This window comes from Manacus candei, unplaced genomic scaffold, assembly GCF_025592945.1.
Source record: "Manacus candei isolate 608988 ecotype Guabito, Panama unplaced genomic scaffold, ASM2559294v1 h1tg000076l, whole genome shotgun sequence".
NCBI lineage: Eukaryota > Metazoa > Chordata > Aves > Passeriformes > Pipridae > Manacus > Manacus candei.
Genome location: NW_026138124.1, coordinates 3,904,744 through 3,931,854, shown reverse-complemented (window position 1 = coordinate 3,931,854; position 27,111 = coordinate 3,904,744). Strand labels below are relative to the sequence as shown.

Below are 27,111 nucleotides of genomic sequence, written 5' to 3'. Positions count from 1 at the left end.
TGTCCCTGGGGAACAGGAATGGGCTAAACAATCCGTCCCAGTGCCAGCGGGCTGTTTGCTGTGATATTTATAGGATGTTTTGTATTTTAAAGGAAGAAGTTGAAGCCAAATCATGCTGATTGTTACAAAATGTTTAGCTGCTGTTTGTGGAAGAGCCTGTCGTGGAAAGCAGGGGAAAAGCCAGCTCAGCAGGGAAAAAAAGCGTGGGGAATTTGACACTGGAAGTCACTCTGAGCTGCAGGAAACAGCCGGAGCACGTCGTGCAAAGGAATATTGGCACCTGGAATGTTGCCAAGTGCCTCCCTCTTTGCCCTCTCTTTGAGATACTAAAAAATTAGTGTCTGCTGGCGACGTTTGTGGGTTGGGAATGAGCGAGCGGGAGCCGCGCGGGGAAGGGGCGTTGCCTCTGGAGGTGTCTCCTGTGCATCCTCAGCACCCCCCTGGCTCCGGGGGGGTGTGAGGGCAAACAGCAGGCGGCTGTTTAGGGGTGAATCTTCCTGAGCGATGGCCTCACAGCCCCACACGCCCCCGATGCTCCCCTCCCCGCTGTGTTCCAGGCTGGCCGTGGCCGGGATGGTGCAGCCGGAGCTGCTCGGGGCGGCCGCCGCGCTGATGCTGCTCGGGGCGGCCGTCAGCCTCTGCGTCAAGTGCCAGCTCTCTGGTGAGTCCTGCCTGCGGGCTCTGGGAGGGCCTTTCCCCTTAGGAAAATCCCCCCTGCGTGGGTTTGGTTCTGCTCAGCCCCCTGCCAGCTCGGGAGCTTTGCCCCCGCGGGGATGCTCCCGAGAGCCGAGTGGGAACGGGCTCTGCTGGCGGGCGGAGAGTGGGGAAGGACCAGCCAGAACTGCAGCCCCCCTTGCCTGGGGTGGGGGTAACACTGTGGGCTGCAGACCCCTCCCCGTGGTCATCGTGGGGGTGGCTTTGGGACACCCCATCCGGGAGGACCAGCTCCAGGTGCACAAATCCTGCAGAGGGTCTGGGGCAGTCTGGAGATAAATTCATATGGAGAGTGGGATGAGCACCCAGTGGGGGTTTGAGCCCCTCCCCGAGCACTGGGTGGGTTTTAGTGAGGGAGAGAGGCTGCAGTTTGGGGTTTAGGGACAGGACTGGCTGCCTTGCTTTGCGGGGTCTGAGACAAACCCCAGGATTTAAACGTGGTTTCAAGAAAATTAATCCAAACCTTCTCGTAACTGCTGCTCGCTGCCTCCGCTGTCCTGTTGTGTTGGAGAAGTTTTGTGAATGTGTCTTATTGGTCTTTCTGATCTCTGACTCCCAAATCTTCTTTCTAAGAGCTTTTTATTTCCTTGTCTTCCAGCTACCAAGAGGGAGATGCGACTGAGTGAGCACAGGAGTCAGTAAGTTGCCTTTCATGATTGTGTTTCTCCCCTAAAACAGCTCACCTGGGGTAGGACCCTGGCCAGAGCCAGAGCCAAGCTGAAATCCAGATTTATATAAAATAAAACAAACTAATGCCAGGCTGGGGCATGCAGGGCAATGTGCCTCAGCTCAGGGCGCTGCTAGAGGGGTAATGCCTTTAAAAAGAAGAATCCAAAATGAAACTGAAGCTCTGACCGTGATGTCCGTGAGTTATTAACTAGTAGGAAAAAGGTCTGGGAGAGAAGGGCAAGTCCTTATCCTGACCTGTCATGGCCTGAGATGTGGTAGAGAGATTGGTAACTTCATAAAGAAGCCCCTGCCCGTGGCTGGTGCTGGAGGGACCCTGTTCCAGAGCAACCACTGAGCACAAGAAGTGAAGGAAATGCAGTGTACACACATGCACCCCCCTTTATTTCCTTCAGCAACAGACAAACCACAGTAAATGATACGAAGAAAAAGAAAAGCTGGGTTGTAGCCTTTGTTACAGGAGCAAAGGGGGTGCAGAGGGGCTCTGCAAAGGCCTCTGAGGGGTCGGGGTGTTTGTTTCTGTGGTGTGCTCCATCACAGACTGTTGGAGCAGCCAGTCCAGGTTCTGTCCCCCACAGGCTTCATCCCTTGGGGGCTCCTGCTGAATTGCCCCAACTTCTTGTAATTTGTGTCTGGATTAAGTGGTTTGACCTCAGGCTTGTGATGTTGTGTGCTCTTTTCAGAGGTCTGCTTTGGGTTAGTTGGGGTGTTCTGCAAGCAAAGTGCTTTGGCTCCACACATTTGCATTGAGGTCCTCTGACACCCCATCTCCTGCCAGCCCTGAGCTGTGAATCCTGGCTGGGGATGGGGTGACCCCAATGAAACTGGGGGGGAAAGGCTTCCCAAAATCAGAGTTAATACTTGCAGTAGAAGAGATGTTGAATCCTCCTGTGCTCCGACGAGCAGCTCTCCTCTTAACCAAGAAGTAAAGAGGTTTCTGGGCATGGGTGTTATTTTTATTGTTGATAACATGTTTTTTTCAGGTTGATGTTAAGGGAATGCTGAGAGGGCAGGGGCAGCAGTGGAGGTGAAGTAATGGGGTTTGAACCCATTTCATGGGTGAACACCCATTTTTTCTGTGGGTCAAAAGGCTCTTCTGGCCTTAACTGGTGGATAAAGAGTCAGAGTAGGAATTATCCTAAATGATGTTTTCCTCATCCCTGTGTCCTTCCCTTAGCTGATGTTGGCTACTCTACCAATGGTCCAAAAGCACATCTTGACTTTAAAGGGTCAGTGAGGAGTGTGGGATACTGCTCCCAGCTCATACTGCTCCTGCACCTTGGCACTTCACCAAGCCCAGCATGGAACTCGTGCTCTCTGTCCTGCACTCAGTAAACAACAAGGTCTCTTGCATCTCTTTTCCTTGTCATCAACCCCAAAATTCAGCTGAGGTTGTGCTATTCTTTTTTCCAGGCTTGAAAGCCAGCAGAGGTTTGAGGTGATTCGATCCCATTCCAGTGAGTATCTGGCTCGTGGGTTGGGGGTCCTGCATGCACAGAACAGGGAGAAAGTGAAATTCAAGGGGTCACCTTGACACCAGGCAGTGAAATGATGAGACCTGGATTGTCAAAGCCACCTCAGATGCTTCTAGGGATGCAAATTCTGAGCTCTAGGGAAAAAAATTTCCCTTTACATTGAAAACAATTCACTAAAGCGATGAAGTTGAAAAGCGACACCTCAATAGCTGGGGCTCTTTGAACCACACTGTGCACCCTGTGAAAATGAAGGTGTGGGTGAGCCTGAAGTGACAGGAGTGACTCATTCATCATCCCCCCTCACTGCTTCCTGCACCAGGCTGGGTTTGGTGCTGACCTTTTGAGTTCTGTGTCACAACGAGCTGCTGCCGGGTCTGTGTGAAGCCCTGCCCTGGGTCCCTGCTGGGTTGGAGCCCCATAACCCCCCTGTGAGTCTTTGCTTCAGCCCAGCCCAACCAAAGCTCATGATTTGCAGTGTGAAGAGCAGGGAATGGCCCCCAGATATCGAGCAGGTTTGGGGGAGAGCAGACAACAAGGCAGCAGCTGGGATTGTAGCTTCCCCCAGCGAGTGTTCACTCTGCGGTCAGACATCAGCTTTTCCTCTGGTTGTTTCCTGGTTTGGCCACTTGTGAACATTCAAGGACCAATTTGGAAGTTATTTTGGGATGCATTAGGAAAATGCCTGCCAGTCCTGGGGAAGCCTCACTGGTGGATGCTCTGTGCTCTTTGAGAAATCTGCTGCTGCCATAACAATCGACACCCGTTTTGTTCTTGGTGCCAGGTGCAACCAGAAGGCTGGAAAAAACTAAGGGACCTGAAAACTTATCAATAGCAAGGTAGGTAAAAAAACCAAACAGTTGAACTGTAGAGCCAAGGTTGGATGAAATTCACCCAAGATACATAAATGTTTGGGATTTGGCATTGGGCTCTGAGCCCTGTAGATGTGGCTTGGGCTGTGCTTAGAATTAAAGAATGCTTTGGGTTGGAAGTGACCTTTAAAAGGCCATGTAGTCCAACCCCCCTGCAAGGAGCAGGGACATCTTCAACTCAGTCAGGCTGCTTCATTTATCAGTGGACAGTGGTAGCTTTAGACTTTTTCTGGGCTGTCTTCAGTCTCACTGCATTCTTCTGGCAAGCAATTAAATCAAACCCAAGGAAGCAAGCTGTGGCTGTACATAGTAGGAACATCAGGAAAAAGAAATGGCCATTCTTTGCTTTGCTCACTTAAAGCCCCAAGAACCACATAGTTGCAGTAGCTCTGCTGCAGTATTCAGGCCTACTTATTCCCATTTTGGGATTTGACTTGAAATTTCTTCCTCTTCCATTGCTCCATGCGTGTGCTGTGATAACCTCACAGGGAGCTTTTGTGGATGGTCCCTCTGGTGGTTTGTAACCCCTGGTAGGGTTTGCTCAGACCTGGGATTTTAGGTCTCTTTTGTCTCTTCCAGGAAAACCACCGAGCAGCTCAGTGCTTCCCACCACGCTGGATATGGTGAGTGTGTCCCTGGGACAGGCCCAGGTTCAGTCACAGAATGGTTTGGGTTGGAAGGGACCTTTCAAGTTAATCATCTCGTTCCAACCCCCTGCCATGGGCAGGGACACCTTCCACTAGCCCAGGTTGATCCAAGCCCCATCCAACCTGGCCTTGGACACTTCCAGGGATGGGGCAGCCACAGTTTCTCTGGGCAACCTGTGCCAGGGCCTCCCCACCCTCACAGGGAAGGGTTTCTTCCCAGTATCCCATCTAACCCTGCCCTCTGGCAAGGGAAGCCATTCCTCCTTGTCCTGTCCCTCCATCCCTTGTCCCAAGTCCCTCAGAACCCCTTTAGGCCCTGGAAGGGGCTCTCAGGTCTCCCTGAAGCTTCTCTTCTCCAGCTGAACACCCCCAGCTCTCCCAGCCTGTTTCCAGAGCAGAGGGGCTCCAGCCCTTGGAGCATCTCCACGGCCTCCTCTGGACTTGCTCCAACAGCTGCACATCCATCTTATGTTGGGGGCCCCGAGCTGGACCATCTGGGTTTAATCTGGGTCCAAGTTTAAAATCCAGTGCTCATCCTGCTATGCCTGACCAGTCCTGTCTCAATCCATGAGGGCAGACTATTTAAATATCACCCCTGGCTGTCCCAACACCCCTGCCCTGGAGTGTCCAACCTGTCAGAGCTCAGAGCTGAGCGAGGGCAGAGCTGCCGGTGCCAAAATGTTCAGTTGCTTCATCGTCAGACTGCTCCCATCACTCTGCCTGAGCCCAAGGGTAACATGCCCCTCTCTTGCCCCCAGGGAGCAGGGATGAGTCCAGGTACCAGAATTTCCTGACAGGTAAATGCTGCAGCCACACATCTGGGGGGGTTTGGGAGGGAAGGCTGCCACGGGGATGGGAGCTTCCTGGGAATGGGAGCCAGCAGGGAGCACACAGGCAGCCAGCACTGCAGCTGGCAGAGCTGCTGCTTGCTCAATTTAGGGATTGCTTTGTGAGACACAACTTGATCTGATTAATGGGCAGAGAGGAGGGGATGGATGCTCCCGAGCCCCCCTGCTCCCACCCGGGGCACTGTGAGCTGGCGCCTGCCCTAAGAGGATTATTGGTGTGGGGGACTGTGCTCTCCTTTCCCAAGCCAGGGAGGAGATTCCCATATTCCCCTTCTCCCTGCCAGCTGGCAGGATGTGTCCATGAGAAGGGGTGAGCCGGGGTTTTCTCAGGGCCTGGGGTGGATCGGGGCCGTCCCCCCCTGCCCCAGCCCCCTGCTCCAGCCCCCTGGCTCTGCTGTGGATGGGCTCTGGGGCCATGCCAGGGCTTTGTGGCTGCTGGGGACATGTGCCATGGCTGTGCCCCAGGGGTTTGTCAGGCTGTGCTCGGGGATGGCAGTTTGGTTGATGCCCTGGTGTGGGGTGCTGACACCAAACCCTTGTTCTTGCAGAGGATTATCTGCAAGGGGACTCTGACTACGTGTAAGTACCTTCACTGAGTGAAACCATACTGGGCCCAGTGCTGTCCTGGTGCTCTCATAGCTCGGCCTGGGGAGCCTGTAAGTGCAGGAGGAGCTGACAGTCCTGCTCTTCCCACAGGGAGCCCATTTCTCTGGATTACAACAACCGTGCCAGGTTCTTCATTCGACCCAAGGGTAGGTCTCCAGGAGAGCCAGGTGGGTTTTCCTCCAGCCTGGCTGTTCTATGGCTCCAGGGAGCTCGTGAGGCTGTTCTTGCCCAGGTCTGTGCATCACTGTGGCCTGAAGCAAGAGCAGATCCAGGAGACAAGTTCATTAAAGGGTGTAGCAGAGCCATGGGGCATAAGGGATGTCCAAGCCCCCATCAGTCCATCTGTTGCCTTATAAACAGTCACCCCACTGCACTGCTGACAGTGCTCCTGTGGGGCAGTGACCCCCCCAGTTCATCTGTGCTGGGACCCCCCATCCCTGGCTCAGCACAGGCCATCACAAGGACTAATGACTTTTTAGCCAATTTGTGTTTCATTGTGGTAAACAGCCCCCTCCTGCAGGTGCTGAGGGGTCTTCCCAGGTCACTTGCACTTCCTGAAGTCCCTTGTGTCCCCTCTTTCTTCCCTCCACCAGAGAAAGAGGAGGATTCCTATTCCTATGAAAATGTCATCATTGGAGTGTCTCACGGCTTTGACCCGGGTAGGTGTGTTGCCATCATGGTTCATGTGTGTCCCACAAAGGTATCTGGAGGTGCAGAGGGGGATGGTGACCTGCTCAGCTGAGGGAAACCCTGTCCTTTTCAGGCTCAGCTCCTCCTGTCAGCTCTGTGCCGTGGAGTCGGGGAGCCAGGGCTGCTGCAGGCACAGAGCATTTCCCCCTTCTGCAGGAAAATACGTGTGGTGATACCTCCAAGCTGATTCCTTTGACTTGGGGGTTCTGTAGGAATCCAGGAGCTTTGGGATCTGCATCTTCTCTAGGTTTTTAGTGTTGCTCCAGCCAGGCTGATCATGGCTCTAGCCCCCAGCTCAGGTTGCTCACCATGTCCTGCCAGCAGGGAAGCTGCTGGAGGATGATGCTGGACCACAGTGTCTGCTTCAGGGCTTCCAGCACCACTCCTGGGAGGTTGCAGTCAAAATAGGAAGTCAGTTTGGTTTCCTTCAGCGAATTAACACCCGCTCTGTGCACGGCTAAAGCCTGCCCTGCTCCTGCCTGGCTGTGCACGGGGGGATTGGAGGAGGCAGGAGCAGCGGGGACCCGTCTGATCCCCATCCCTGCCTGCAGCGATCCAGGCACGTGGCCAGGGCTGGAAGGAGATGAGGCAGCATCAGCAGGTCTGGCTGGGAACAGCGCCGTGCTGGGCGCGGCGGCGGGAGCGGGGCTTTCACAGAGGGCCGGTTTTAGACCATTTGCTGCTCAGCATCATCCTGTCCAAACTCTCCTTGGTCACAGATGAGGCTGCAGACTACGAGAACAGCGAGGCCATGCACACGTGGAAGCTGCAGCAAGAGGAAGGTACGATGTCAGCACTCGTTTGCAGTTTGGGGATGGGATTCATGGGCAGGGTGCCTGGTGCCCTAGGACAGCACAGACCATGCCAGGGCAATGCATTGCCTGTCTTGAGCGATTTTATTCCCAGCTATCCATGATGCACAATCCAAGGCAATGTGCAAACTGCTACAAACTCTTGTATCTGAATGCTGCTGTGATGGGATGTGGTGTTTCTCAAACTCACAAGGCCACCGTGTGCCCAAACCCTGACCGTGGGATGCTACAGAGTAATGTTGCTCTTCATGTCTTATATCCTCTTCCATTTGAAGTTGCCCTGGTGCAAGCACAGCTGTGTAACCCCCTCTGACAAAGAATTAGACAGCACAACACGCAGGGGGTCAGCCCGTGACTCTCCTGCTGTGTTTGAGGGTGCCTGTTTCTCAAGCTGACCTTTTAACCACAGTTTAATCTAACATGTGGCTTCCTGTGAGGTGGGGGGGTAGCCTGGCCTGGGAGATAGTGGTGAGTGCACACAGGTACATTTGAGAGCTTTCTGTCTCTGGTGTGAGAGCTGCCTTAGCCAACTGATTCTTGTTATCCCGTTTGCACACTCTCTAGATTAAATCTAAGTCCATCTCTTTATGCTCTGAAGAGCTGTCCAGGCTCGCTGCTTCCAGAGGGTTTACAAATTTGCTGTGACCACTTTGAAGCCTCTTCAAGGAGACCTTGGCACTGATCTGAGGTTTCTTAGCCCAGGCACAAAAACATGTCAGCACCAAAGGCTGGACACACAGAGTGTCTGGGGGGTGTTGTGTGTGTTTTTACATCAGCCCACTCACTGATCAGTGGTTCCCATCCTCGCCTGCAGCCCTGCAGACAGAGAGCCTGGATGAGGAGCCAGTCTACATCAACACAGCTCCTGCATCAGTCCCTGCCCTGCTGTCAAAGCAAAGGTGAAAACAGAGCAAATGGGCGACGTGTTTATGTAGGGGTGGGAGGATTGGGTTTATGGTGTTTATGTAGGGGTGGGAGGATTGGGTTTATGGTGTTTATGTAGGGGTGGGAGGATTTGGTTTATGGTGTTTATTTAGGGGTGGGAGAATTGGGTTTATGAGAAAGGGAGCTTGGCTGGAGCCCATGCCCAGCAGCCCACGTGGGCAGTGGGGGAGCAGGAGGAGCCCATCCTATCCTGTGCCACATCTTTGGCTGATGCCAGTCTGACTAATGTGGACTGTGGAGACAAATTTGTGGAATCCACGTCCTACATGCTGTGGACCCCTCATGGTCTGTGCAGCTCTGAGGCTCAGCAGTGTAAGGGATCCCCTGGGCTCAGCCAAGCCCTGTCTGCTGTGCTAAGACCACATGTCCTGCCCCATTATCAGCACCAAACTGCTGCTGCTGATAAAGAATTCTATAGTAATCACTCAAGGCAGATAAATTAAAACCCTTTGGAGAGCTGCAGAGAGGTTGTATGACTCTGAGGGACAGTGAATGACCTACTGGTTAGTGCTGGTCACCCTGCTCCAGACTGGACTAGGACTCCAGCTGGGAGACAGACTGGGACCAGTGCTGCTCTCCCTGTCAGGATTTTACTCTCGGAGCACCCACAGAGACCCAGTGGGATTGTCCTTACACCAATGCCTCTGTTGTAGCCTTTCCTAGCAGAGCAAAGTTGTAAAACCCCCACATCCAACCAACAAATGCCAGCAGAACTTTTCCACCAAGGGAGGCTGGATTCAGAAATGGGCTCCTGGCACCTCTGTGCCCCTTGTTCTGCTCAGGCATCATCATCTGGGAGCACGACTGGGGCTTTTGCTTAGACATGGACATCTTGTAGTGTACATCACTACTTGTCCTTGGAAAGAAAACGTAGCAGGCAGCAGAGTTAAACTGAAAACAGAGGTTAAAAGTCAGAGAACTCACTGTTTTTTTTCCCCTCTTATTTCAAGTATTCTGCATAAAGTCTGAAGAAATCCTTGGCTGAGCTGCAGGAGCTCACCCAGCGAGCACGCACAGGGGGAGAGGGGAGATTTCCAGCCCTCAGTGAAATCTCTTCTCCAAATTGTGCCCACAATCACATAGAAGGGATGTTACTGAAAGGAAGAAATGCTCTGCTTGAAGGCCCACAGAAGTCCCAACTGCAAACCTGCAACTGGACAAAGCTCTCTGCCCACAGGGACCACGGGCAGGCCCCCACCTCGTCATCCCACCTCATTTCCCTGCAGCTCCACTCGAGGGAGGGTGGCCAGTCTGTGCAATGTTTTCTCCTGCCAAGCATGAAGTGAATCCTTAAATTGCTGAGCAGTAATGCAGCCAGTTACTTAATTTGTCAGGGTGACTCATGCACGATGGTACTAAGCCTGAGGGATTATGTTCTGATGTAGTTCCTGTGCTCTCCTATAGAAGCAGTTTCCTACAAGAGAGGAATTGGCAAGGCAGAGGTTGTATTTACAACAGCAGTAGTTCTGTGGAGCTCAATGAGATACCAACCTGTTCACAAAAGCTAAAGAGGATTAAGTCCCTGCCTTATCCACAGCTTGTGATTCACAGTGTTGATCTGTGGCAGTTTTCCTCCTGTTTCAGTATCTGTTTTATAAGGACACAAAGAACCAGCAGCAACTGAGAGGGTCAGATCCACAGCCACCAGCCTCAGACACTGCACCAGTCCCTCGGCAGGGCTGTAGGAACATCAGCCCTGAGACAGAACCCCGGTCTCCTGAGCCCTGATGCACAGATCTGGCACCTTTGGACCACTTATTTATTAAAATTGAAAAGCTTCCAAAGAAAACGTGGTGCTTTGTTGTGGTTTGCTGTGATGCAGATGTTGTCTGCACAGTTGGGTGATGCTGAAACGGGAGCACATGAGGTGACACGGAGTGATGTGCAGGATCTGCAGGGGAGAAAATGTCGCTCCCTAAAAGCCTTCCTCAAAACCAGTTCAGGAAACTGCTCTGGCAAAGAACACAGCCCACACTCACCTCTTTGGGACAGTAAGAGTGAGCAGAGAAGGGGAGCTGAGGGTGAGCGAGCCCTGGAGCGGGAGAAGGGATGTCAGGTGCTTCCTGCTGCAAATGACTTGGCTCTATTTTTAGCAGAATCGACAGGACCACAGGTGTCCACTGCTGGTGTAGCTGAAACAGTGGGTGGGTTGGAGTTTGGCTTAGGAGAAGCTTTACTTGTAGCTCCTACAAATGCTAGAAGTCTCCATGGAACTTTTACAACAAAGCCTGGTGCATTCAGGGATGCACAGGGGCCGGGAGCTACAGCCTGGTTTTCTGCCTGCCCCAGCCCGGTTTGTACTCACACCCTCGGGTTTCCTGAAGGGTAAATGCTCTGCAAAAAGTCTGCACAGGTGGGTGACACCAGGGTCCCCTGAGCCTGGAGCAGACACAGTGACAGCCACAGCCTGTGCTGGCTCTGCAGAGGCTCACAGGCAGGCAAGGGAACCAGGAGGTGCCTTTGTGACTGAAACTGTGCCTGGCCCTCAGAGAGCCGTGAAAGTGTTACCCTGGGTGCATCCCTGGTGACTAACTCAGCACCCAAAGAAGCTCCCACTGCCCATGAAGTGCTGCAGACTGGATTGTTCGCTGCAGGGGAGGGGTGGGCTCGTTCTCAGGGATGTGTGGTGATGTTACACCTGCTGGTGATTCATCTCCCAGCCCAGAGAGCCATTCATGATTAAGGGATTAGCAGCAGTGAAAGATCCTCGGCTCACAGCAACAGATCCAGCTGGAGAGCTCCCAGAAACTTCAGGGTGCTCGGTGAGTACATGGCCAAAGTATGAAAGTACAAGATTTACTGCTCATCACTAAGCAGGGAGGTGGGTTACTCCAAATACATTTTCCTGGTCTGAGTTTGAAAGTTGTGGAGCCAAAGTGAGCAGGGCAGGAGCTGGATGTGGGGAATCTTCCCTTCACTTACTGGGGGTCTGAGCAAATGCCCCGTTGCAGCTCTCCACAGCAGCCAGCTGGAGTGAGGGATAAATCCATCCTTAGCTTTGAAAAGCTCCTAGAGCACTTCTCAGCCAGGCATCTCATTACACTGGCAGGTATCCAGGGACAGTTCTGGGAACTCTCATTGATGTTCTTAGTCTTGCTCTCAATCACCTCAGTTTTTCTTTGCACTGAGTATATACATGTGAGTGTGTCCACTGACACACTGTCTTTTCAGGACTGGCCTTAGGTGTGCAAAGATTTCTGGTGCTCAACCAAAACTGCCAGATCCTGTGTTGCCTGAACGTAATGCAAGGAGAAATGACATCTCCCCTGGGTCCACCTCTCTCTTTCCTCACATTAGGGAGGGCAGCCAAGTGAGCAATTCACTTCCTGTTTTCAATTTAAGATGCATTAGAGAAGTGTTTTGGCACGGCTGGTGCGGCTCTCAAATGGAGCTGGGGAGCCTGTGCTGGCCCTGGGAAGCATCAGCTCTGCACTCAGAGAGGGAGCAGACACCTCTGGAGAGCAGTGTGTTGGTGGCCTCTGGGACTGATCCTATTCCTCTTCTCAAGAAAAGTGTCTATGTCTCCCCAGAGCTGGAAAGGATTAGCCCAGAGGAGAGTCTGCTCCAAACTGGAGCTGTGAAAAGCAGCTACTTTGGTTGAGAAACCCATAGAAAGCAGGTAGGAACAGGAACCATGACCACCCTCCATGTTCCTCACCCTTCCACTGGCTCCAACACCACAGGCAGGTACATCCCACAGGGTAAGGACCAGCCTTGAGTCCTCCAAGTACAGCGTTTGCTGTTTTATGAAACTTCCCCATAGCACCTCTTCCTTCCCCAGTCAGCAATGAGCACATTTAGTGAGAAAGCAAAGGCAGAGAAGGCTGGCTGTGATGTGCAGCCAAAGGAAAATTAACCTTATTTAAGTTTTAGGGACAAAAGCTGTGATGCTGTGTCTGTAGAGAACTCAGCAACCTAAGCCCCTTCATACTAAACTATTAGTTGTGTATTTAACAGTTTGTGCTGGTAGTGACAATTCACTGGCTGGGAACCAAAAGGTAAGTTCAATAAATACCTACTGAAGGAAGAATACACTTTGAGCATTACATCCATTATTCCCAGAGCTGTTTGCTGCATTCCCTGTGCTTTAGCTGCCAATTCCCTTGCTCTCCTGGAAGCTGAATTACAAAGGTTTGTCTGCAGGCTCTGCCAGAGGCGCTGCAGGAAGCCTGGAGGGGCAACTCGTGATGCCACCAGCTCTTGCTGCAGAAACTGGTGAGCCCTGTGGCTGTCAGAGAAGGGCAGGGTGTGCCCAGCCCCTGCAGGGACCAGTGCCAGCAGTGATGCCAACTGATGTTGCCTGTGAAGATCCACTTGGCACCGAGACAACTGCAGAGAGGAACTGAACACTTGGGGTGGAAATCAACACAGTGAGCAGAGTGAAGTGCAGGCACCAGCAGCTTGTCCCTGTGCCCTGTTCTGTGTGACTGCTGTAACCAGAACATGCTTAATTGTGTTAACACAGCTCTGCTTGGAGACACACATGGCACAGGGAGGTGGTCAAATTCAATTTCTGTTTGCTTTTCTCTGCTTTTCACGCTTCATTGCTCATCTGCACTGCTAAGGTGTTTCCAAAATGGAACAGAGAGGAAAAACATGATGGTGTAGCTTTTTGGCAGGCTGAAACTCTAGTAAAAGTGACACTGCATAACCCGACAAGCAAGAACAGAAAGGGGAACTCACATGCAGAGCATCCCATAATTTGGTAAAGTTTTTTAAAGATTGCAAAAGGAATATCTGAAATACATAGTTGGCACCATAAAGAAATGTGGAATATTTCTCCTGTGTGTTTGGTGAAAATACCTTCCCCACCCACAGGACCCAGGAGTGGCACCTGCTCAGTGTGTCTCAGTTATAACTACATTAAATGCCCTATTTTGTGCAAATAGGGCACAAAATAGAATGAGATAAGAGCACCCATGACCAGGCTTGAAGTGTAACTCCTAACCATGATGTTCCATTTTTGTTTCTCCTGCCATTAGGTCCCAGTACCACTGAAATGGGCAGTTTTGCTGAGTGCATTGAGCAGACATTGCTCTGGGCTGTCACAGTCCTCATGTCTGCCTTGGTGACACAACACAGACAAGTTCTGGGGTTAAAGCCGATTTTAAAGCTTTATTGGTCTAAATAAAAAAGCACAGAACGTTTTTACAATAGCACTGGTTATTTTTCTGCGATTTAGCAGAACCAGGGAACAGACACACAGCAGGTTTTCCCCTCCTGGCACTTAGGCTGGGCTCAGGGAGGGGCCTAACTGGCTGCAGGGGCTGCAGTCTTCTGACACAGCCGGGCCAGCAGCCCAGCCATTTGTAAAAGGGAGTTCACACCTTCTGCTATCTTCATGTGAGTGTACCCGATTTCCTGGTGATAGAGACATTGTCAAACCTTCTGTTTTTATCCCCCAGCCTGTGGATATTTTAACTAATGACTAAATAGAACACATCCCTCACTGCTAAGAGGTGGGCTTTGAGTCACTCGAACTTCAGACAGTGTATCTCTGCCTACAAACCAACTAGAATGCCCCCTTTTTTTTTTTTTTGAAGTCAAAGCCTGTATTTCCCCACTCCCTTTCTAAGAAGCAAGATGCACACATCTGAGGACAGGTTTCAATTATGAAGAGTGACTCCATATCACCACTTTACCCTCTGTCAGCTGTCTGTTCATATAATTTAATATTTTAGTATCCATTGGACTAGAATCAAGTATGCCCTTGAAGAACGTCCTCAAGGTGTTACTTGAGGCTTTGAACTAAATAATAAAGTCAGTAGTACATCTGCTGTTAATTCTTAGTGATCACTTCTGGCACGTCTGTGGGTGATCAGATGTTAAATCAGAAGTCACTCCAAGTGACCATCCTTACTGACCAACTGATGGTGCAGAGTGGGCAAGAAAGCAGCGACGAGTGGAGAAATATTTTTCTTTGTGCTAACATAGAGCAAACCTCAAAGAGAAACCCCTGAGGCTGCCCCCTGATCTCTTCTTAAAAAGGCCCCAAAGGCCCTGCAGGAGCTGGGTTAGTACTAACCTTGATAAATTCCAGTTTCAGATACTCTGCCATCGGGAAGGTTTTACACACACGGAAGATGTTGCCAATAACATCTTCTGGAGCGTATCCAAGACGCCACAGGTGGGCAAGGATCTGTGCAGGCAAGAATAATCCCTCATTCATCTGCAGAACTTATCAGGTGAGTCAAGGGATATTCACTTTTGGAACAGCTGTGTGTAACCACTGCAACTGCATGGACTGTTTATCAGCTGATTTAACCTCAAATGTTTAGCAAGTAATTTCAATGCAACTTCCTTTTTTTGCTCGTTGGCTTATTTATCTGCACAAACCCCTTGCACAAACTCAACCCATCTTCATCAACTCCTCTACATGGTAATGCCCTTATCTTAAAAAGAACAACACACATTGTGAATTCTTCAAAACAAACAAGAATTCTGTAAAGAAAAAGTGTCTGCCCATGCCAACACATGAAAACCAACCTTGTATGCTTCATCAATATTTGCATTTATGCAGTGCTGTATCATTTCTTTCACAAGCAGAGGATGAGGCTCATCACATACCTGTATCAAAGAGAAATATTACCCTTAAAATATTAGAGGACTCTGCATTAAACCTCTGGTATTTTCACCAAGCTTCCATACAGGTGAAGTATTTAATCAGACACATTCTGTAATACAGATTAAATTTTAAATAATATCACTTTTCAGCTATTCTGCCATAGCAGACTCAACAGCACGAAATGAGAACACTTGAGTAATAAATTCCCAATTTATCAGTGTGAAATTTCCCAGCAGTTCTGTGATTTGTGTGCTTTGAGACAGCTGCAAAGCCACCAAGTCTCAGAGATGCCATTAGGGACACCTTTTCAGAAGGCTCACGGGCTTCTTGATGGCCTAATGCTGCCATTGCTACACACTGGGCTGTCTGCAAACTGGCAAAGCACTTTCAAAGGCTTCTGTATCCCATGGAAGATCTCACACAGGTGTAGGGCCAAACTCCTGGCATCATTGTTTTCAGCTATTACTGACCTTAAAGACATTCTCACTGTTTATAAAGCCAAATCCAGAGTGGGTGGACTGTAAGTTGTTTAATGCCTGTGAAAGGAAAAAAAAAAAAGACTTCATTTATTTTCCAATGTGCTCTACTTGTCACTCCCCTCCTCAGGATGAGATGCACGTCAGAAAATGATGCCAAATAAGCACTTTTCAATTAAGCTACAGAATAAATCACAAATTTGTGCAGACTTGGTTTCCTCTCACAAATTTGGTATCCAGTCCCCACGAAATCATTTTTAAGGAGCAGATCCATTTTTTAAAACCTCACAAAACCAAACAGTTTAGTTACTCTTGAGCCACAAGTCACATCCCCTTTGCTTTCCCTCTCCAGAGATAAATCCCCGAGAGCCACAATTCACAGGTCTTTTGCTTTAAACAGAAGCCTTTTTTCATTGCCTTTCTGTTCTTACCTGTCTCATATCTCCTTGGGCTGTGAAGATAATGGCTTCTAGTCCATCATCTGTATATGGTACATCCTCTTTCTCAACAATTTTGAGCAGCCTGGCAAGGATTTGTGCATCTGTCAGCTTGGTGTAACGCAGCACTGCACACCGGGACTGGATGGGTTCTGAGGACAGGGGTGTGTAATTAGCATTTCCCTCTTTTCTCAAAAAAAAAAAACCCAAAACAAACCAGCCAAACATTTATTTTAATCTCAGGAAAAGCTTTCTCAGTTCCATCAATTACTTTGTCTTCTTTTAAAGAAAAAGAACGTGTTGGCTCCAAAGAGAATAAGGCGTCTCCTTAAGCACATACAATTTTTACAGTCCTTCCCTAGGGCCCAAATGTGCCACTTGAGTTTTCCCAAATATATACAAAGCTCAACTTCCTCTGTTCTCCTGGATTTCTGAATGTAGATGTTTATCATGTTATTTTACCAGGAGAAGTCTAAAGGTCTACAATGTGTTCACCTATAAGCAAACCTAAGATTGTGTTTAAGAAAAGACAACAAAAGGGTTCAATACCCAGTAAACAATCCATCAAACACCTTTAACTGTAGCAGAGTTGGATGGAGATTGAGCCCAAAGGATGAGAGATCTGCTTCTGCAGCCATGTATAGCACTACCCATCAAAACCAGCTGCTCAGAGGGTTCCCTGGCCACCCTTTTATCAGCTGATGTACAGGTGGTTGGATTTTTCAGAAGTACCACGGCTTCTTGCAACGAGCAGATCCAAGGTATTTCTGGAAGCTGCCTGGGAAGTCAGCCAGCAGAGTGGAGAACATATGACAAGGACACCCAGGGCCCAGCAGCACTTTACCTATGATTTTGTCAGAGGCATTGCAGGCGAGGGCGAAGCGCGTCGTTTTGGAATAGATTTCCATTGTTCTTCTCAAGGCTTGCTGTGCTCCATCTGTCATGCTGGGGGGAGAAAAGGATGGATTCTGCCCTTCATTGACTCATGGGTACAGCCTAATAACTATCTTTATACAAGCTTTAGAGTTTACTGATGTTAAACTGTGCTTTGTACGTGAACTGATATTCTGGCTGGATAAACTGAACAGCTTTTTCTAGACACGTGAACAAACCACCCCACGATGCAGGGAAGTCACCAAGACCTCCACAACACTGACATGCAAAATTAAATCATTAATGCTCTGAAGAACACTGCTAGGAATGCTAATACTTCATGCAGGAGGAGGAGAATGTCCTGTTTTCATCCAGTGAAACTCTCTAGTGAGCCAGGCTCTTTTCAAAGGAAAAGGATACCGGAATTCTGGAACGGTTTGAGTTGGAAGGGACATTAATGCTCACCTTGTTCCAACCCCCTGCCATGAGCAGGGACACCTTCCACCAGACCAGGTTGCTCAAAGCCCCATCCAACCTGTCCCTGAGCACTTCCAGGGGTGGGACATCTTTCCAGTAAACTGGAATATGCTGTTTCATACCCCAAGCTTTTCACTTCAGTATTCAGCATCTCCCTTGGAGCAACGATCTCTGCTTGCTACGAGATCACTCTCACGAGATCACTGTTCAATGCACACTCATTTCCTAACAAATTACTTTGAAAAGCCTGATAGAAACACTCAAGGCTGTCCAAGGTTGCAGCTCTGCAGACAGGAGAGATGCAGCACGTTTCACACAGCAGCTGAGGTGAAGGAAGAACAACGTACCTGTCTGCTTCGTCAAGGATGATTATTTTGTGCCGACCTTTTGGAAGTGTGACCTTTTGCTGGGCAAACATTTTGATTTTGTTTCTCACAACATCAATGCCTCTGGAACAATAATTCGAGCGTTTCACGATCAGATGGGTGAAATTACAGAACAGAGTTTATTCAGAAGCCACAAATTCTCCTGATTCTCCCACTGTTTGGTCCTGCTCCTTCAGCTGTGCCAGTAAAACTGCTGTGGAACCATGCTGTAAGCCAGACTGTCCAACTGATCCAGAGTTAAACACCAATAATCTTGATTTTTGGAGGGTTTGACAAAAAGAATTTAACAATAGCAATATATACATATTTTTATATATATATAATCAGTAACCTTACTTGCAGTACTGCCCCAAAATGATTTCTGTTTGCCAAAAGGTGGGGTAATAAATTATCAAAGGCAGAAGCATTTAAGATTGCTTTGCCAGTTCTTCCCACAGCTTAATCCACAACCCCAGATGTAGCTCAGAAGAGTAGAAGAAAACCAGCTGGGTAGGCTGCATCATATCAGCACAACAGAGACACTTCCCTAGGCTGAGTCCTTGCAAAGACTTACTTTTATAAATAAGGCATTTTACTTCTTTTTTTTCCATTTAGAAAAAGGATGCTGTGACTCTATAGCTCTTCTACAACAACAGAGATAGGGAAAGTATATTGTACTCAGACAACCCTCCAGGAAATGTCCTCAGAATACTTCAGGATGGGTCTGAACAGAACTTGGGAAATACAATCAGCCCTCAGTGCCTGATCCTTCGACAAGGGTCAATGTCCTTTATGTAGTTAATACCTTGATCCTACATTTTAACCCCCAACTGCCCTTATAGCCCTAATTTCTCTCCCTTTAAGCACTGAAGAGTTTCAGTATAAAGAACCTGTTCACTTTTCAGTTTTAGGAGGATCCTCATAAATGCAGGAGGAAGCTCAACTTTTTGAAGTAGATTCAAGCAAACAGTGCCACTATGGATTCTGCACTCCCATTGTTCATACTTTAGTGTATGAAAGGACCTATCAAGTTTATAAAACATCAAGAAATAATATCTGTATTGATAGGTGGGCACCAAAAAACTGCCCAGCTTTTAGGTGGAAAAACTGCATTAAAATAACTCTTAAAGACTTACACTATAGCAGTAAGGCTATCAAATTGGCCTGGTTTAAGAAATAAAATGGGTTCTTGTTTCTTCATTAAAAGTTTGACAAGTTTTAATCATTCTCACCTGTCATTTGAGGCATTCAGCTCCAGAACAGCATCCTTTAATGCAGGGCCAAGCAGAGCACGAGCCAAGCAGAGGATACTGGTGGTTTTACCTGTTCCTGGGGGGCCCTGAAAATGCGACAGTGGAGCGATTTCTGGTAAGTTTAATGTCATTTTCTAAGCTGTGCTCTCTACAAATCTCCCTGACCAGTACATTCAGGCACAAAACCAGTCTGTACTGGGAGGCCATCCTGGCTAGATTTCAAATCCAGGACCAACACAGTGAAATGGAGCACAAAACAGCAATACTCACAGCAATGATAATATTTGGTACGTTCCCCTCTTTTGCAAAGACCTAAGAAAGAATGATAGTAATAATAAGACAGAAGAAAATAAAAGGAACAAATAGTTTCAATGCTGTTCTATTTTAAGCATCAGAAACATGCATTTTTTTTTCCCCTCTTGCTTTCATTTTTTTGAACCATGCTGCTTTTATATGTTTGGGGTTTTTTTAATTGAACTGTTAGAAGGCAGCCTCTAGAATAACATGGAAAAATTGAAAAGCACTTAATCCCACAGGTGTTTACTACTCTTGCCTTTCCTTTGCATCTGTTTTAATCATGTACTTGCTAGTATAATCTTTCTGTTAGCAAATACTGTGTTCACAGACTAATTTTTCATAGAATTATAGAATCCTGGAACGTCTGGAGTTGGAAGGGACCTGAAAACTCATCAACCTTATTGGCAGGGACACCTTCCACTAGACCAGGTTGCTCCAAGCCCTGTCCAACCTGGCCTTGAACACCATATGGAAAACATTTCTCTTCTTAAAAAACCCCCTATGTTCCTTTCTGTTATTATACAAATTATATTTATTTGTTGAAACGATATTATTATAACAGCCACAAATTCTCTAAGCTGTATCAAAACAGGGCCAATTTAAACATCCCAACTGAAGAAGGCATATTCCCTTATACACCACTCAAATATTTCCTAAAACTTGTAATTTTTAAAGTAAATCAGGATACTTTCTTCCACATGCTCAAGTATGGATGTAAAAATACAACAATGTTTTTACTGGCCTGTGGATCTATGCAGAAATATGTTTTTTAGAGATAACCTGTAAAAAAGACACTGGGACAGCTACACACCTCCAGCCTGCTCACAGTATCTTCATTTCCAACTATTTCAGACAGTTTCATGGGTCTGTATTTTTCCACCCTGTAAAAGTAAAACCCCACACACTTCAGCACATCTAATAACGCTTTAATGGCGCTTTACACTGACAGAAAAGGAGGATTATGTTAGGACAGGATGACTTGATGTATCTTTAGTGCGAGCTCTGCAGGGTCCCCCTCCCTGCTAAGCACAGCATTCCCCAGCACTAATCACAGACTCACAGAATCCAGAATGGTTTGGCTTGGAAGGGACCTTAAAGATCACCCAGCTGGGTGTTCCAACTCCCCTGCCATGGGCAGGGACACCTTCCACCAGCCCAGGTTGCTCCAAGCCCCGTCCAACCTGGCCTTGGACACTTCCAGGGATCCAGGGGCAGCCACAGCTTCTCTGGGCAACCTGGGCCTGGGCCTCACCACCCTCAAAGGTTTTACTTCCATTATTATAAAGCAGGAAAAAATGCTCAATTCGAACAGGAATTCGGTCCCTCAGCCTGACACGGGGCTGGAGGGAGAAGCCTCCCTGCGTGTGCTCCCTCATGGTTAACACAGGGCAGGGCTGACTTCGGACTACACAGGTAAACAACGGGATTTTGTTCACTCTTGATTTCTGGAAGTGTCCAAGGCCAGGTTGGACGGGGCTTGGAGCTACCTGGTCTAGTGGAAGGTGTCCCTGCCCTGGCGGGGGGGTTGGAACGAGATGAGCTTTAAGGTCCATTCCAACCCAAACCATTCTGTGATTCTGTGACACCTTCTTTCCCAGTCCTGGCCACGAACCGGGAAGATCACAGAGCTCCCATTTCTGAGTCGGACAGAGCTCCTGCACCCGGCGGGCAGAGGAGAACGGCTCCAGTCACCCCGCTCTGCCCGTGGCCGGGTCCGGCCCTCACGGTCCCCTCGGCCGAGGGTCCCTCAGCGGCGCCCGCCTTCCCGCCAACAGCGCGCCCCGCCCCGTCCTCACCCTATTGGCTACAGCGCGCCAGGCCCCGCCTCCCGCACAGCTCTGCACCAATCACCGCGCGGGCTCCGCCCTTCGCCCCGCCCCCCCGGCGGGCGCTCATGGCGGCGCTCATGGCGGCCGCGCTGCCCGCCCGTGCCCCCGCTCACCAGGGCAGCTCGTAGTGGCCGCTGCCGCCGCCGGGCGCGGCCCCCGCGGGGTCGGCGGGTCCCCGCTTCTCGCCTGCCGAGGGCCCGGCCTTCTCCTCTTCCGCCACGTCCACCTCCATGTTGGCGCGGCTGGCGCGCCCTGCCTTTCTCCCCACTGCCGCCGTGAGGGGAGGGCCGGGTCCGCCTCCGGGGCGGGACGGCGGGGAGGGCCCTGCGGGCGGTCTGCAGCCCGGCATGGCGGCTGGGGCAGCTCCGTGAGGCGGGGAGGTGGCAGCCCGGGCCTGGGGCGGTGGGTGCGGGGCTGTGCTGGGGGCTGTCCCTGAGGTGACTGTGATTGAGGTGACTGTCGCAGCACGGCTGGGTGGGCTTGTGCTCGGCTGTTGGTGGTCTGGCTGCTCTTCCTGCCTTACTGAGTGGTTAAGGTATTAAAAACAGTAATATGTCTGCATTTCAGGGGTTTAAACCTTTGTTTCTTCTGGCCTCCTCTATTTCCCTTTATAAAATGAAAACAATAAAGTTGCGTCGCAGAGTACTGTTACACTGTTAAGTTGTTGTGCTGTAAGGGTGGGTGGTGGATCTGGTGCTACTTATTGAACACATAAAAGGTGTTGCCCAGATAAGCTGTGGCTGCCCCATCCCTCGAAGTGTCCAAGCCCAGGTTGGACGGGGCTTGGAGCAACCTGGGCTGGTGGAAGGTGTCCCTGCCCATGGCAGGGGGAGGGACTGGATGAGCTTTAAGGTCCCTGCCAACCCAAAGCAGTCTGGATTCTTTGATTCTACATGTTATTTCCTAGGTTAAGTAAAGGTGACCCTCAATGAAAACCAGTGACTTTTGTCTTAATTGATAATTTTGGTGACTGAGCCCATTGGTGTCCCTGCATATGACCAGCCCCTGATAGAGAACTGAGTTGTAGCATCTGTAGTGTTAGAATTTGGATATCAGTACTCATTTCAACCTCAGCAGTTAGTGGGGCCTTGGAACATCTTTCAGCTCTGCTTATGCTCCACATAACTAATGACATTTGTGTTGGCTCAGTGAGCAGAGCATCTGTCCTTCAGTCTGGGCTCTGATTCCTTGGGAAGTGTTTCTAATTTGAGATTGGTGTGAGGCAGGAACTCGGAACTGACCATATTTGAAGCCCTGTGTGAGTGGTGACTCTCCTCTAAGGGCATTACTTCCTCTCATTTGTCACAACATTTGTATTCCAGTGTTACTGTCAGTGCCTGTTATTGGTATTTTGATGTTGGCATATGAGCATTTGCCTCCAGCCTGCAGAACTGGTTCTGCCTGGGGCCTGACAGTGATGGAGTTTGCTGAGTTTCTCCTAAGGCTCTGAAAGTCTGGAGGGTGAAATTTCTGTTGTGCAAAGTGCAGTCTCACATCTGAGTTTTTATGTAGATGGGGTGGTCGGTGCTTCAATCTGGTTTTGCATATTGTTTTTATTTACAGCTGTAGCAGTTCTTGGTGCTTTCAGGATAAGTGTCATGTAAGGGTGAAATTGGAAGTGGTCAGCAGCCTTCACGTGCCTGGCTGAATTAACAGTGGATTAACTTTGCCTCCACTGGAGGCAATTAATTAAATAACACAAGTATGTGGCATATGAGGGCAAGAGTTGGCGGGTTTTTTTGGGTATTCAGACTGTTTGTTCCTGTACTAATCAAACTCACTCTGTTACTCTTGTGTCTGGATTTAACTTTGTGCAGTGCTCAGCAGAACCCCATGTGAGTCAGTGAAATGCTGCAGCACTGCTGGTTGTAACAGCCTGTCAGTGCAGCACCCTGGACATGCTTTGGTTTCTTGCCAAATTAAACAGTACTTCTGCTCTTAGGAAGTACCAGCTTCTAGATAAGATATCATTTTCCTGGCCAGCATTAATTCTTCCACTCCATGTGCAGGGATTGCTGCTGATAAGCGCCCAAAGGACACCAGGAAAGGCTAATGATAAGAACTGTTGCAGAGAGCCTGATGACAGATTTTGTGATAAGTTTCTGCTAATAATTGAAATAAATGTGCTTTGGAGCGTGGTCTAAATGCTGCAGCCCCTGTGTAGGCAGGAGCTTCTCACAGTGGTTTATCAAGCACAGAACAAGTATTTATTGAAGGCATAACAATATTGATAGGGGTGTGTGGCACGTGGACAGGCAGATGTGAGCTGAAAGTTTTAAAGGCCATCATGCCCCAAAATGTGAACTGTTTTTACTCTAGTCCATCTGTTGAGATCATAGGATACCTCTAAGGCAAAATGAATTCCAAATTCAGTGCTGAAGTAGCAGAACTTTTGATGTGTCCTCAGCAGTGCCCAAATTCACAGGCATGGAGATGTACTCTATTATCCTGAGAGGAGAATTATCCTGAAAGGAGAATAATCCTGAATTTAAGATTATTCTTTCTGACCTCTCTCTCTGCCACCCCAAAAGATATATAGAAAAAGCTTGTAATCAGTATAAAGTACAGGGAAAGGATTTTTTGCTAATGGTTTAGTCAGCAGGGTTCAGTGTATTCAAACAGCATCCACTACTAGTAGTGGGGATACCCATCAGAGAAATAAATCATGATCTTGTGGTTGTCCCAGCAGCAGGGAATTCCCATCTGCAGCTGCTTGAGATGGGAACAGGTCCTTTAAAGATAGTAGAAAGGCTCTTCTCAGACCAGCTCCAGTTAAGGGCTCGTGCTCTAGTCCCCACAGGGAAACTAAAGCCCAATGCAACTGGTTTCATCGGGGGGTTGGGTAAATGCAGAAGTTGTGGCAGGAGAATTGCTGTTTTGCATGCTATGGTTGGTGAAAGTGAGGGTGGCTTGTTTGGAGCTTGAACAACAAGTTGAAATTAGTGAAGACACTGAAAGTGAGGCAGTAGTTGAAGAGAGTGAAGAGCAACAGCGAGGAAATTATGATGGGGGATGTGAATTGGAAAACCCAGAAGGCAATAGAAATAAAGCATGAGAGGAAACAACTTTAGGCAATGGTTAGAGAAAAGTATGGATCTGTATAACCAGTAATAAAAAATCCTTATGTAGAATGGTTTGGGGAGGGAGGGGACAGCTGTTTAGTACCCAAGGTCATTTTGCTTTTGGGTTGAATCTGTGAGTTCAGCTTGCCATTATGGTCGGGGCTAACACTACTGAGTGTTACCCTGCAGGTCTAGGAGGACAGGGCTGAGATCTTAAACAGCAGTGTTAAGGGAAGTGCAGAGTTCCTTGGGCTGTCCATCCCCAGCCCCACAGCCACAGTTCAAGCTGTCCCCTCCTCTGCTGCTGTTGCACAGCCACAAGTAGGTCACACAGCACAGATGGCCTCGCTGGCAGGGACGTGTGGAGTCTGCAGTCCCCTCAGAGGCTGTGCCCTCTCCCTTTCACACAGTTAGGCTGGAGACAGTGCAGTGAATTCTGATGCTACCAACCATTTTATCTTGTGTTCACTGAGGCTGAAAGCGGAGAGTAGAGCTGGTACAAATAGCAGGAGTGAAAGTAATGATGGGGCTGTTGGGAGGGAGGCTGGGCTGGTGCTTCATGAAATAGGGCATCACCGTATTAGGAGGTTTCCTGGGCCTGATGTGTCTGCACCCAGACTGACAGGGGCCCTGATTGCTGCAGAGCTGCTGGGCTTGAGCTCTAGAGCACAGCCAGGATGATGCTGTCAGTATATGCAGGTATTAATTTGTCCTTGTTCTTGTAGCATCACAGCACCCCTCCACTCTTCATGTGGTTATCCACAGAACGGCTCTGGGAGGTACAGTTGTGATCTAATGTCATGGGCACATTTAAAATTTCTTCCCAAGTATAATGGCTGAGGTCCCACATTCCACCAGCACACTCCCATCTCCCTGTTTATTTTCCCATCCTCTGCCTCATCCTTCCTCTCTTGTGAGCATCTCCAGTAGCTGCAGAGCAACAGCAGCTCCCCAGAACAATCTGGGTAGATACACCTGCCCACCCTGTTACCTGAGCACTTCTATTTATCCTATCTCATTGCTTTTTACATGTTCATTAAGTACTTTAATTCTTTTTCTGATGCTGCCACACAAAATTGTAAGCAGCATAACACCTTCATCTGCAGTTAGGAAACTCATGCTGCTAGAAGTGAGGCAAGGCACAGACCGTGGTGACAGAGGAGCTGGAAAGATCAAGTTCAGCTTATTGCTACCAGGAGACTCTAAAGTTGCAGAAGATTCTTTTCTATAATCATCTGAAGAAAGAGTAGATTTAGATCACTGCCAGTTTTAAGCCGGAGAAACTTTATTATGATTTTTATGCACATGTTGAGGAACAAATTACAATTTTTCTAGTGCTTTACACTAGGTCACAAGGAAAGCATTCAGCAGCAGAGCCCTGCTCCCTTGCCCTCTGGATGCTTCAGACTAAAAATATGACGGAAATTTCCTTTCTTTTTCCTCTTTAAGCACATAATAGAGAGCGACGAGTGTCCAGCCCAAGCCCAGCCGCGCGGTTACAGCTTCAGTCAGTAGAGGGAGTACGGACACCTGGATTGAAGCTCACCCGTGACAGCCAAGGGAGTTGACTCTCTCCTGGAATTCCTCTTTTGTCTGCAGAACCAGGTAAGTTCTCTGTGCGTGCGCTCTCCGAGATGCCAAAACGCAGTTGTTGGCTCCTAACGCTGGAAGTGCGGGAGAGGGGAACGATCCTCTGTTCCCGTTCTCCCTGGGCAGTGTCCCTGTGGGCACCTGCAGGTGGGGTTGGTGGCGAGCAGCACCTTTTCTCCTCCGTGTCAGGATCGTGTGTCACCCTTAGGGACTGGAGCAGGGTTCTGTTGGGCTCCAGGGAGGACGTGACTCCCCCTCTTCACTGAGGAAGCGACTCTGTGCATGACTTATTGCCAAATGTGGATGTTGCAAAGAGCATCCCGCAGAGCAAGTGCCTGGCTGGGGCTCCCCTGTGTAAGAGGAAGGATCTTGATGATGAAGAAGAAGGAACCTGATGGCTCTGTGAGCCTTCTGCTTGAGGACTCAGCCCCGAGCTGAATTTAGAGTCTGGCTGGACTGTAGTGTGCTTATGATAGAGGAAGAGAGAAAAATCTGGCAAAAATAAAAATGTGGGTGTTTTCTTCAGACTTCTGTGTGTACAGGTGAATTTTACTCCAAACGTTTGGTGTGGCTTTGCCTAGATATGAAAAACAAGACTTTTAAGGTTTATTTTAATGGCTGCATATCGATTTGGGATTGAAATGATGACTTGGTATAGTAAGTAAGAGCCAAATACCAAAATATGCACTTGGATTTTGATTGTCCCAGGCTCATGAACTTTTCCTGAGTCTGGGAGGACGTGAAAGGAAACAGTGCTGTGTGACTGGATGAAGGTGTGTTCTGGTTTGTGGGGTTAAAGTCCAGCAGAGCCCAGGTGCTGCATGAGCTGGCACTGCACAGGCAGAGTTGGCAGCAGCCCCTGGAGCTCCAGACAGCCTTTTTCAAAGGAGCTGTGACAGGACATCCCTGTGCAGGTGAGCCTTTGGATATTAACCTGCAATCCAGACTTCCTCCTGGGCTAACTCCCTAAATTTAAGGCTGCCTCCCTAAATTAAACCTTAATTAGGTTCACTATATCCTTTGATTTAAGGCATTTGTTGGTCATTGTTTGCAGTTATCACAGAAGTCTGAGAAATGGGGACAGGAAAAAAAGGTGTCCCTTTCTTGCATTAGTCACCTGGGTTTTGCTCCTTCCAGGTGAACAAACCAGGGCAGAATGTGCCTTATGGAGCAAGTCACAGGGTAAAAGGTTTCTGTCAAAAGTGGCTTGGAGAAGCCTGAAACCATATGGGTTGTTAGATATAATCTAAGTGGATTTTTTAGGTTTTTTTGGTTTTTGTTTGTTTTTTTTAAATGTCCATCTACAGCAGTAATCTTAGTTGATGCTTGCACTGATAGAGAATTATTTCTTCTTCTCCTTGACCCTATACCATTCCTTATGGTACTTTAAATATAAATTAATTTTTTATTTAATCCCACCACATGCCATTATTAACCCATGTATTTTACTGCCACCCACAAAAGTACATACAAGATGCTGACACTATTAAAGGAATGTTGGCTGCTGCATCCCGGGGTGCATTTTTTTGCCTTTCCTTATGTGTGGGGGTTTTTATTGTCTTGGGTTTTTTCCCCTTCCATTCATTCTGACTGC

At 48.8% G+C, this 27,111-nt stretch overlaps 2 protein-coding genes across 5 annotated transcripts; one reads left to right on the top strand and one right to left on the bottom strand.

Moving 5' to 3' along the window:
• Positions 1–364: 364 nt before the first annotated feature.
• LAT2 (linker for activation of T cells family member 2) lies at positions 365–10,068 on the top strand. 4 transcript variants are annotated; one of them, XM_051809339.1, is made up of 12 exons: positions 365–661; positions 1,313–1,352; positions 2,815–2,858; positions 3,658–3,712; positions 4,325–4,368; positions 5,151–5,189; positions 5,789–5,819; positions 5,937–5,992; positions 6,440–6,505; positions 7,256–7,318; positions 8,163–8,247; positions 9,244–10,068. In XM_051809339.1, exons 1-12 carry the CDS (start codon positions 505–507, stop codon positions 9,260–9,262), a joined length of 699 nt encoding a protein of 232 aa, XP_051665299.1. In that variant the 5' UTR covers positions 365–504; the 3' UTR covers positions 9,263–10,068. The 4 variants fall into 4 exon arrangements, with proteins under 4 accessions (XP_051665299.1, XP_051665298.1, XP_051665301.1 ...); XM_051809338.1 differs by having other exon boundaries at positions 5,937–6,013; XM_051809341.1 differs by lacking the exon at positions 5,151–5,189 and having other exon boundaries at positions 5,937–6,013.
• Positions 10,069–13,380: 3,312 nt separating this feature from the next.
• Positions 13,381–21,161, bottom strand: RFC2 (replication factor C subunit 2). The gene is made up of 11 exons (XM_051809324.1): positions 20,979–21,161; positions 19,848–19,917; positions 19,010–19,051; positions 18,719–18,825; positions 17,469–17,570; positions 16,616–16,716; positions 15,766–15,923; positions 15,329–15,394; positions 14,780–14,860; positions 14,319–14,432; positions 13,381–13,654 (listed from the first exon to the last, which is right to left on the bottom strand). The coding sequence occupies exons 1-11, from the start codon at positions 21,095–21,097 to the stop codon at positions 13,544–13,546; spliced, it is 1,071 nt and encodes a 356-aa protein (XP_051665284.1). The 5' UTR covers positions 21,098–21,161; the 3' UTR covers positions 13,381–13,543.
• Between the last annotated feature and the right edge of the window lie 5,950 nt (positions 21,162–27,111).

Excerpts from the sequence above, each read along its gene's own strand:
- LAT2 (XM_051809338.1), top strand. The coding sequence starts at position 505 with ATGGCCTCACAGCCCCACACGCCCCCGATGCTCCCCTCCCCGCTGTGT. Across the intron at positions 5,190-5,788 it reads GTACCAGAATTTCCTGACAG|AGGATTATCTGCAAGGGGAC; the intron begins GTAAATGCTGCA and ends TTGTTCTTGCAG. Across the intron at positions 5,820-5,936 it reads CAAGGGGACTCTGACTACGT|GGAGCCCATTTCTCTGGATT; the intron begins GTAAGTACCTTC and ends CTCTTCCCACAG.
- RFC2 (XM_051809324.1), bottom strand. The coding sequence starts at position 21,097 with ATGGAGGTGGACGTGGCGGAAGAGGAGAAGGCCGGGCCCTCGGCAGGC. Across the intron at positions 19,052-19,847 it reads ATACTGTGAGCAGGCTGGAG|GTCTTTGCAAAAGAGGGGAA; the intron begins GTGTGTAGCTGT and ends ATTCTTTCTTAG. Across the intron at positions 13,655-14,318 it reads TGAAACTGGAATTTATCAAG|GAAATCGGGTACACTCACAT; the intron begins GTTAGTACTAAC and ends CTCTATCACCAG.